Genomic DNA, 11,894 nt, shown 5'->3' on the forward strand with positions numbered 1-11,894 from the left:
CTCAAATAAATCAAGATATCTCCGGACCCACATAAATATTGAAAGATTCGAGCTCGGGCCGAGTAACAGATCTCGGGCGGCCTAGGCTTCTAGTTTCGCAGTCTAGGCCCTCTCGGATTAGTAAAACAGTTTTGTGCATCGAATTTCAACATGTCATATCTTTCTCATTCAAGCTCTAAATCACGAACCGTTTAAACTATTGTGCTCCTAACTCGATAAACTTTCTATCCATATGCAATTTGTAGCAAAAAGCTCGAGTTTGACCTGTTCAAAACACCAAAAACTTAGAGGCTGCAAAACTCAATCAATGACCTAACTCCCAAGACCACCTAAAAACAAATCAAAAAGCACTTAAGGTGGTGTTTGGTTTCATAGTAGGATTTTAGAATTGTGATTTTAATTTTGATTTTGAGTGGTATAAATGGGGTCCACCCTTTGACTTTGTAAGAGTTATGTTGTTTTGTTGTGGACAAAAGTAATATAAATGGGACCCACTCTTTGACTTTGTATGAGTTATTTTGTTTTGTAGTGGGTAGAATTAAGTTAGAATTGTGATTCTAAAATATAACTCTGAAACCAAACAGAGCCTAAAACTCTAAAATTCTACCAAAATGTAAAAGAATGTAAATTGAACTATTAACCTATTAAAATTAATATAAACTCGAGAATCCAACTCTAATTATACCCACTAAAAGGGCCGAATAACTCTATTTTCTTAGAGTATATCAGATATCGATCCGTAGACTGTCTCAATATAATAAAGAAATTCAAATTTACTCTGGTCGCTTTGACTCAGGCCGGCATATTAGAAATGGTTGAAGTTGCCATCCTCTATGTGCCATGACTTAGAGAATATCATTGCAAAACTTGTGCTTCCAATGGTTCGAGTGCGTATCGATCTGGTAATACATTTCTAATAAATTTACAACAATTGTCATAAAAGTAGTCTATATATAGACATTACTTGTGTGTTTGGTTTTAGAGTTAAAGTAGAGTTGAATTTTGATTTTAATTTGATTGTAATGATTGTGTCGTTAAATTATGAGAAAAAGTATGAAAAAGTAATGAATAGTTGAGATAAAGTAATGATTGTATTGTTAAATTGTGAAAAAAAATAATAATGAATAATTTAGAAAATTTAGTATTAAAAATTGAATTGAATAGTTAAAAAATTGAAGAAAATGATAAAAGTAATAATTATGTTATGTGGTGAGTAAGGTTAAAGTTAGAGTTAAAATTTTAAAAATTTGATTGTAAAACCAAACGGACTGGTACATATCTCAAATGTAACCAGGCTTTCATTAGCTTAACGAGATCAGGAGGATAGTCTATTACATTTCCTTATCTTATTTTGCTTGCAGTGATATGAAGAGAACAATCTCCAAGTTCAATTATGGTACGATAAAGAACATGATGATATACGGATTACGAACCATCCAAGCCGCCGACATCTAACCCTTCCCATATACCTGACACATCGCCACTGCCTTTCTGGATGTGATAAGGTGAGATCGTGGGCTAACAACACAACAGGCCAAGATCAAACCGATGTGGAAAGCAGGTCAAGTGAATTGTCCTCCAAAGCACGAGTTGCTTTGTCTCGAGAACCATGGCCACAAAGATTTTCTTCCCGGTTTGATAGCCAAGGAATATGTTTATAACTCTACTAGTACGAGTGTGTACATATATGTGTATATATATATATATATATGTATATATGTATTCCTTGAACCTTACTTCAGATAATGTCGTGCATACATCGTTCTATTCACTCTGTTCCAGTGTCTTTAGTGATCAGGTGGAAGGTTAGTCAAATTTGGGATCAGTTAATGACAGTTAGAGATGGAAAGTTTGGCATTAAGCGGCGCCCAACAGATGATCACTTATTAATGAAGAGGAAAGATGGCTTTAGTTGATTTGAGGTTAGTTGCTTTGATGAACCTTTGTGTCCCAAATTGTACAAGAAGGGTAAGCTGAGGATGAGATAACTGATAAGAAGGGTTAGTTGAGGGATTAGAGTAAATTATTGGGGGGTTAGTTGAAAGTGAGTTAAAAAAGCAAATCTGTCACCATCTATGCAATGCTGAATCTCAACATATGGATCAAGAACATGACAATTCCGCAACTAAAGATAAGATTGGATCTGCGATATTTAATGATTATCTTCTCAGTTCATCGAAAGTAAAAGTTGATGCGTATTTTACTCAGAACGGACAAGCAAGGCAGAGGCATCCATACCATAGTCCGTGGCACAAGAGCCCTCGAGAGTTCATACAAACAATTAGTGGTGCCACTGTGATGGGGCAAACATTTTATGACAGAACATATCAAGCTCGTTGATGCAAACAACTTTTCGATGGCCCAGGCGTCTAATTCAGGAAACTAATATCCACATATTACGGTATGGTTCGTGTGCATCACGAAATTTGGAGGAAAACTGGACGAAAAGGATCCCAATGTATGCCATCCAAGAGTTCTCCAAGTAAACTCATATCTATTCACGATCGAGGAACGGCCTGATTTGAGTATAGGGCTTAATGAATTTACTTATTCGTTATATCTAGACAAAATATCACGAAACATATTAACGAAACCACCCAGAATTACCCCAAACAACCTTGGGGGAAAATCCAAAAAGAAAAAGAAAAAGAAAAAGACACGACTTCCCCACACAGGCAACGGAACCTACGAAGTAGTACATTTCTTGATCACAATCTATCCGTCATAAGAGGCACTAATTAAACTATTTCCCATCAATTAGCTCAAGCGACCAATTCAACCTTCCCGTCGGCATTCGACCCGGCCAGGTCAGCTGCCACTCCGTTGGTGGTGGCTTTGGCCCCGAAGTGATCTGCCACCGCCGCATTCTGGACGACGGGCTTGGGTTCCGACTTGTTTGATTGTATGGCAATGCTCCTCCTCTTGACCTCATCAACAAACGCTTGGATGTTACGGTCGGAAGAGCCACCTTCGGCCACAGCAGCCTCAGCCGCCGCTTTCCACTTGAGCGCATTCTCCTTCACCTCCGCCGCCTTGGGCCCCACAGTCGCCTCCAAGAGGCACTTCTCCACCACGTCCCGCATGATCAGCTTGTTCTCGGCCTCACCACGGCACATCCTCACCCCTACCTGTTAAAGTTAAGTAACCAACCATTAGCGAGGCAAAAAGAACGTCAGCCCCCCCATTACCCGGCTCAGCATATAAGAGCGGAATGATTCGAAAATTGACATGCTAAAACTAGTACCTTGAACACATCAACCAAGTACTTGGCATCGGTGACTTGATCACCCCATTGAGGGAAGGCCACCACGGGCATCCCGGAAGATAGCGCCTCCATAGACGAGTTCCATCCACAGTGCGTCACGAAGCAAGCAACGGACGGGTGGGCCAGCACCTGCTCCTGGGGGCTCCACTGTACCACCTTCCCCTTATCCCCAGCCTTCTCTAGGAATCCTTCCGGCAAGGTGAGGAGCTGGTATCCAGAGTCCTTGTGCGGCGGCTTCATGACCCAGAGGAAGTTTAACCCGGAGTTAAGCAGCCCGAATGCGATCTCGTCCCACTGGTCCTGCTTCAGGTAGACCACGCTCCCAAATGAGACGTACACTACTGAGGCCGGGGGCTTCGAGTCGAGCCAGCTGATGCAGTCATCCGCCTTCATGAAATCACCCCGGACATTGGCGTTTGGAGCCTTCGGGTTCTTGAAGAGCGGGCCCACAGTCTTGATTGGGCAGATCTTGGACATGTACTCGATGATCTCGTGCTCCAGCTCCTGGAACGTGTCCATTAGGACACAGAAGGGCTTGTCCAGGTTCTTGTACTGTCCCATGATTGCCCTCCTAAGGAACGGATACGGTGTGGTCGGGTAGAGGAAGCTCGGGACCTCGTCATGCTTTAGGAGGGGCATGCACGGCAACTGGACATCGATCTCCATCGCGGACTCAGACGGGAACGGGACCAATCCGTGGTAGTAGTGGTAGTAGGCGGCAAAGCAGGCGCAGGACTGGACCCAGAGCATGGCCGAGGGTAGACCGAGACTCTCGGCCACGTCAGACACCCACGGGATGAACGGGTTGTTGATGAGGCAGGACACGGGACGGTTCTGCTCCTCGTTCTTCTTTATCATCCGTGGAATTACCTGCAGTGTCCGTGATAGACATTATTGATCGCACTTCATTTGTGAATGAATCGAAAGACAAAATCAATATCGTATTCCCTTCATCAATTTCAATGTCGTAATTTTGTCACCAACTCTGGAAAATAATAAGTTATAGGTGAGGATTGTACTTCCCCAACAATGATCTGACGAGGAAAAATCAATAATATTACCTTAATTAAGAACAAATGATATTTATTCGAACGATTAGCATTCATTTACCTGTTGTAATCTAATTAGTGTTTTCTCACATAACATGATAAAGGTAATATTATTATGAGAGTTTTACCCCTTAGTGAATCGACTCGGTTCAACTGAATTAGTTAAGATCCAATTAGGCTTCCGAATACAAGTGTTTGCACAAAAAAAAATATTACCAAATCATTTCTCGTATTTTAGACTTAGTTTTCAATGTATTATCATAACTATATTGTGCTCTGTTCACCCAAAAGGAAAAAGTTGAAAAACTATACGTGCTCTAGAAAAAGTTAATACTGTAAAATGATGGCATGTTTTATTATTTATGTCCTAATATTGCAAACCATATATAGATTCCTTATTTAATTATTATGGCTTGTCTGGACCAAGTATTTAATATTATACCTTCAAATTCCTGCATTTGAATCGGCATATATTTTGGGTAGTTTAAGATGAATATAGTTGTCCTCGGCTAAGGTATATTAAAAATTTTATAACCGAAAAGGTATATTAAAAATTTTGCCAACCTGAATGTAGGAATATGAAGAAATTACTCTCCAATTAATGGGGTATAAGCTGAAAAATGTGTAGAGTAGAATTGCGTACTATAAATGATTTTGTTATATGGACCAAACCAAAACCGTTTTCATAATTTGAAGTCTGTCTGCATCCAAATAATTTAGCAACTCCTAACTTTTTTTTAATTAAAATTCCAGGAGAAAAAAATTACGAAGAACTCATATAATTAATTAACTCCTAACTGATTTATAATATATATAGTTATATGTACCTCCTTGCCGACTTTCTCGAGCTGGGGCAAGTACTGATCGAGGTCCTGGCGCCGGGGCTCATCCTCGTCCCATCCATCTTCAAAGAACTCGAACCTAATGAACCCGTCCCCGATAGGCGACGGCTCCTCCCCGATGTTGCTGGCCTTCCTCATCTGCTTCCCAATGCTTTCAGGAGTCGTGAAGGTCACGAGCAAGCCCTTGGAGGCGAGCCGCTTCCCGAGCCTGAGCAACGGGTTGACATGTCCCTGGCCAGGGAACGAGACTAGGAACACATGAACCAACGACTCGGACCCCATAACTAATTAAGATTTCCAGTGCTGTAACACGATATCTGATCGAGTGGTTCTGGTATTAAGAGAGAGGAACAGAGACTTTCTTGGAGGTTGATGAGAGGGTCGAGCCGATATGTTGTGCATATATATAGCGGATGACATGGCAAAATGGAAGTGAAATTGGTGAACTATGAGAAATTCAAGTGTGAATTTGCGAAAAGGACCGTTTGGTAGCAACCCCAGTTAATTTTGTGTGGTGGAGGAACCATTTGAAGGTTTGGTTTAACAGAGGACAAAAATCAAACTGGACGATTATGTTAAAAGATTAGCCCGTTGACCACCAGAACTTATGCTTCTGCACTTCAATTAAATGTCCACGGTTGATCAACAATCAATCCTAATTAAGTGAAAAGCTCATCCGTAACAGTGTTGGTAATATATGACGTTCGGTCCTACCACAGATAACAATTTTAAATCTAATAGATTTATAAATTGTATTATTGTCGAGCTTGATCAAGATCGAAGATCGAAATTAACTTATATGTTGTTATATCATGAATATATTAACAAGGATATGGTTCATCTACCTAAGCTTGAATTCTCCTCCCAAGTTGGTAAAAGAACAACAACGCCAGAATGAGAAAAATGGGAGAGTAATAAAAGAGTTGCTGCTCGATAAATCACAGTTATGACATCTCCAAGCTTTGTGATCTGAGGTGCATGTGATCGGCTGGTATAGTGCCAAAGTTACTCCCCATCTGTGATTATGGGACCATAATTTGGATCGAGGAGGGGGAATCCTTTAAGGGCGAATTTGTGAGCAAATATTTAGAATTATGGAACGAAAGTACTAATTTTATAGAAAAAATAAATTGTGTTTACACCCATTTTTTAACGCATTATAAAAATTGGAGATTGTGTCACGTGTCTGTCGCACTTACATTACCTCATATTCAATATCTACATTTCTAGCGCTTTAATATCATGCACATTTAATTCCTTGCAACCATCGATCATTCAGCATTTATCCTTCTAACCCTTTTCGAGCTTCCGGGCAAGTAACGGGCTTCCACCCGGCTTAGGTTTTTGGACCTAGGTGAGGCTTCTCTCGGCTTTACGTGATCGAGATCCACGCGCTACGAATCTTCGGGGGTTCATAGATGCATCATTCTTAGGACCAGCTTTCAAGCCGTCTATTCCATCGAGTCTAGGTTCCAACCTAGATTCTTTCTTTTCGGCCATTGAAAGCCGAGACCCACTCTCAACACGGCCTTATGTCTTGTTTCTCTTGATCGATAGTAGCACGAAGAAACAATGAAGAATCCATAGCGGCTAAATCTCCGAATCGTGAGATCGTCTGAGATACATTCAACAATCTACTTCATCTATTCGAAATCTAGCCGCCGTTTTTTATTTTCTTGAGATAGCGCCCTGGCACGCATAGTTTTCTAGTTATTGATCTGTTAGCGATTTTCGACCTCGTGATCAGTAAATTGTTTAGAACACCAAATCTTTTAAGGGGGCAACTGCCCTTGAACCCCTTTCCGTTTGGCGATACACTCCGTGTTCTCCTCATAAATGAGTGAGTGTGGGCGATGAATAAACTAATTCACATGAATTTCTGAATATTTTTTAACATTGTAATTATTAAATTTTTATTGGGCTTATACGAACCTGGCTCATTTCCACTTAAAATCTCAACCTGATAAGTAGTTGTACCCAAGTCATATATTAACCCATGAATTTTCCTTTTCTTTTCGATGTGGAATTTATCCCATTTTACTCTTCAACACTTGCCCTCACGTGCAACGTGTGGTCTATTTTTACCTACACAATGTCACGTGCCATTAAACACCCGCCCTCAACAATTGACCTCGAGCCGGACTCTTCTTCCGTGCTCGGGGGACTAACACGAGGCGCACATTTTGGCTGCACTCGACATACTGGGGCTAGCGTGGTGTGGGTGTGCACACTCGCGTAGGCACGCATACGCATAACCTAAGCTCCGATACCATATTAAATTTTCATTGGGCTTATACGGATCTAGGTTCATTTCCACTTAAAAACTCAAGCTGATAAGTGGTGATACCCAAGTCATATATTAATCCATGAATTTTCCTTTTTTTTTCGATGAGGGATTTCTCCATTTTACTTCTCAACAATAATCATTTGGATATTTTGGGTTTTAGGAAATTGATAGAATTATTAACTTAACTGATCATACTAATTTTCCCATAGGAATTAAAATGAAAAATTAAAAAGAATAGGCATCATTTATTATTGGATTTACTCATCCTCCAACACCATCTCCAAACTTTCAAAAGAAAAAGGCAAGAAGAGAAAACAGAGAAATTGGAAACATCTACATAGTTATCATTACGCATTGATCACACATCACATCACGTTCTCATTTTCACTATTTTTCCTTTCCCACCAATTTTCATCTCCTTTAATAACAAAATGCATCCAAAATACGCCGCAAGAGCTTTTCCAATTCTTTTAACTGATCAGCTGGTCAACTGTCCTAACTAACAGGACCACCAGTATCTTCAAAAGTATATCCGAACATATACGTACGTTTAGAGTTACAGTTCATATACGACTTCTGCAATATGGAGCGACATAGCACACAAACGTATGTACGTGCACATCCAAAACAAATTATATAGACACATCAGAAATCATTGAAGAGAACTGAATAATTCGACAATATTTCTGGAAGAATTTAGAAATATTAATTATATATGTCAATATTCAAATCATTTGTCGTCTAAGTACTGTCAACGAAACTGCCACGCTGTTTGATGAAGATGAACATTGGTTCGAGAGCTTTCTTTCCATCCTGACTAGCTGGAAGCATGGATTACAGCCAATATATGTAGAAAATAGATTAATCCAAATATATATGCACGTAAAGAAATTAATAGATGAGGAATCAATCAATAAAATATTGGTTAAATGGTAAGCATATCAAATTTGTAAAGAGAAAATATAAGTCGTACTTATTAAAAAGGAGAATAACATTTAATTTTTGATTTACTGGAAATGCAAGAGTAATTTTTTTTTTCATAATTTTTGAAAAAGGAAAATAGGGAAGAAACTCATTTATTTACAAGCCTTCACTGAAAGACGACGACAGATATCCCAAAAATGTGACATTCTTTTGTCAATTTGGACGAATTTGCGGCCGATGCCGTATATGGTCCCCATCTAATTTTTCTGGTACGTGATCGGTCCAACTGACAATTTCCTACTACCTCATGGGTCAGTTGACTCACCGTTCGGCATGTCCTGCACAAGGAGCCAAGAGAACCCGAATCGGCCACAATTAAGAGATATATACGTACGTGCTATGTTAGCAGAACGATAAGGATTAAACGGCGTGTGCGTCTTATGTGTAACTATGTCCTCACGTAAGATAAAACAAGAGAGATGTAGACATTGATGGATATCTATGAAAGCAATGTGATGTGTGGCTTATTGTCGGGTTTAATTACGCATGATGTTGGGGGGTATGGTGAATTAGAATAATATATCTACGATTAACATTAGCCTAATTAATATAAGGTCATGAACGGACGGTGGCATATCATCGTTTTGTGCTTTTTCCTGTAGTGGGAGTAAGGCATGTAACTGCGATTGAACTTATAATTTAATACCATATAGCCCAATATTTTGAAAATTTTTACCACATAGCACATATCGTATTAATTTCACCATTCAACGTTATATTTTGAAATTTTTTTATGACATAGCACAACAAACAATAATTTCACAAAATAGCACAAAATTGTGAAATTTTTTCATCATATAGCACAAAAAAAATTGACGAAAAACTAACGTCGCGCCACGTGGTGAAAAATTTTTCAAAAATTTGCGTTATTTGGTGAAATTATTTTTTGTTGTGCTATGTCATGAAAAAAATTTCAAAATATCGTGTTGAATGGTGAAATTAATACAATATGTGTTCTGTGATGAAAATTTTCAAAATATCGTGCTATATGATGATTTTTTTTATAATAAAAATAGTTGTGATACTTCCCACTAGGCTCTATGCCATTGCCATTTATAGCTTGTTTGAATTACTGGATGGGGAGAGTTATGAAGGGATATGTTATAAAGAATTTTTATACAAATTTAAATAAAAACACCCACCTTCTATAATTCTCCCCTCCATAACCCTTCCTGCCCCACAATCTAAACAAGCTATTAACGTCCTCCCGAAGGAAAACCGATGCCGGTAAAAACCCGGGCCAGCGGGAGCAGATGAAATCTAAAAATTCGGTTTTGGGGTTGGGGGCCTCAGTTTGAGCTGCTGTGATAGTCTTGTGGCCGAGATGTGGGCTGTCCATATGGCTCCGAGGCGGCCCAATTCAATGAAAATCTGGCACTCCAAGTTGGAGTAGATGCTAGGGAGGCGATTTGAGATCTTTACTTGGGTCATTCGGGGTTCTGCAAATGATTCTCTCCTCCTTCTTTTCTTTTTTTCTGCAGTAATCGTAATCTATATATAATATATTGGTTGGAGCACTTCACTATATTTTGCCATATGTCATTTTGGTTTCTCTAGGTTGCGCCATGTGTCACTCCTGTATCTAGGTCCTCGCCATGTGTGTCTAGGTTCCACCAAGTGTCACCTATGCGTTACCCATGGGCATTTATCAATTAATAATTCTTTTAGAATTTCAATAAAATTTCTTTTTATTTTATTTACTAATATTTTTACTTTTTTTTATTCAAAGTATATTATTTTTATAAATAAGAAATTCTAACAATTTAACTGAGTTTGATTAATTTTGAGTTTCCATTCTATGATTCATTTTGTTAATTCTTAGTCAAATAATCTTTTCGACTAGTCATAAACCGCGTGTAATATCCGATTGGCAAAAGTATTATAATTAAAATTCTTAAATAATTAATATGTTATTCATAATTCATGAAGATTCATGCCAAACCCGTATTTATAGTCTTATTTTTATATTCGTTGCAAGATTTAGTCATTTTATTGTTTACTAACATTTTGTCTTAATTTTTTAAGTAAGTAACATGTGGAAAACTAGAAAGTGAGCAATTTATTGAGCTCGATTAATGTTGAATTTGATTCTACGGGTCAATTTTGTCAAATTTTAGTGAATAAAAAACTATTTTTTGGGTCATAAATTACATAAAAAAAATCCGATTGGCAAAATTATGATAATTAAAATTTTCAAATAATTAATCTGTTATCCATAATTCATAAGTGTTTTACAATTGCATAGGTGATAATAATTTGACTAAAAACTTTTACTTGTATAAAAAATTAAATAAATATAAGTAAACAAATAAAAAGATAAATGTTGCAAAAGAATTTCGAAATAATATTATAAATGCAGGTATTAAAACAAAATGCATGAGAAAATTTTTTTAAACAAATCGCGCCATGTATGGGATAATAACGTACGTAAATTTAATAAAATATAAACTAACTTTATATTATTTTAAGTTGAAACATTTTAAACTAGGAGTGATCTATAGTATGTAAATGATGTTAAATTGAAAAATGAGTATGATCTAAAATTCCAACGTTAAAAATTTAAAAAATCCCTTTTAAAAACTTACAGTTTGATTACATAATGCTATTTATTTTATTCTACTAGTTTTAGTTATGAAATATATAAGTTAATATTTTTTTAGTGAATAAAGTAATGCTTTTTATGTAAATAAAATATCTAAGATCAAACCAAAGATGGCGAATTTAATAATTTTTTGTTCATTGTTAACTTTAATAGTATTAAACAATTAATTTTACAATCATAAATTAAATTATATTTTAAAGAATTCAATTAGTTAATGAAATATACAAATTTTTTATCACAATCGCAATTCGCGCAATGTGCAGGTGAAATGACTAATTTTACTAAACTGGCATGGTATCCAAGGTCAAACCTGTGTGAAGTCGGCAAAAAACAGAGGGGAAATTAGGCAAAAACAAAATGATCATTCTGTCGTTAAGCTCGATTAGAAATGGCCTGGGGAAGTATTACCACCTCCCGATGCGAACAGAAAAAAGTAATTACATGCGAAACAATTCTTAACAAATGACGAATACAGTATGTACGTAAGACATTTTTTGGAGGAAACGAAAACACTTTTGGTCTTATTATAAGTTTGGCTTACAGTCAATTTTGGTCATATAAACTTTAAAAGTGTCAAATCGGTTCTCTATAAGTTTTAATTACATAATTGACTAAATGCCAAATTTATAGGACCAAAAATATATTTTTTTCTTATTCCATTGTCATATCATACTATAGAAATATTATTAATTGATCAGATGATAATTCATCCCCGGAAAGTTGGGTCTTAGAGCCTAACACATAATTATTGTGAGTAGGATAGGTATAGTTCACGCAAATTTTGTGCCAATAGTCGTGCCAGTTTGACTTGCTTGTGTGCTTGTACTTGCTTCTTTTTTATATATAATAAATAACTAAATCATCA

The 11,894-nt window shown here is 37.2% G+C and overlaps 1 protein-coding gene across 1 annotated transcript; it reads right to left on the reverse strand.

Annotated features, from left to right (window-relative positions):
* Positions 1-2,474: 2,474 nt before the first annotated feature.
* Positions 2,475-5,570, reverse strand: LOC116203432 (gallate 1-beta-glucosyltransferase-like). Its single transcript, XM_031535158.1, has 3 exons — positions 5,142-5,570; positions 3,245-4,135; positions 2,475-3,128 (listed from the first exon to the last, which is right to left on the reverse strand). Exons 1-3 carry the CDS (start codon positions 5,436-5,438, stop codon positions 2,763-2,765), a joined length of 1,554 nt encoding a protein of 517 aa, XP_031391018.1. The 5' UTR covers positions 5,439-5,570; the 3' UTR covers positions 2,475-2,762.
* Positions 5,571-11,894: the final 6,324 nt, after the last annotated feature.

The sequence above is a fragment of the Punica granatum genome, chromosome 4, assembly GCF_007655135.1.
Source record: "Punica granatum isolate Tunisia-2019 chromosome 4, ASM765513v2, whole genome shotgun sequence".
NCBI lineage: Eukaryota > Viridiplantae > Streptophyta > Magnoliopsida > Myrtales > Lythraceae > Punica > Punica granatum.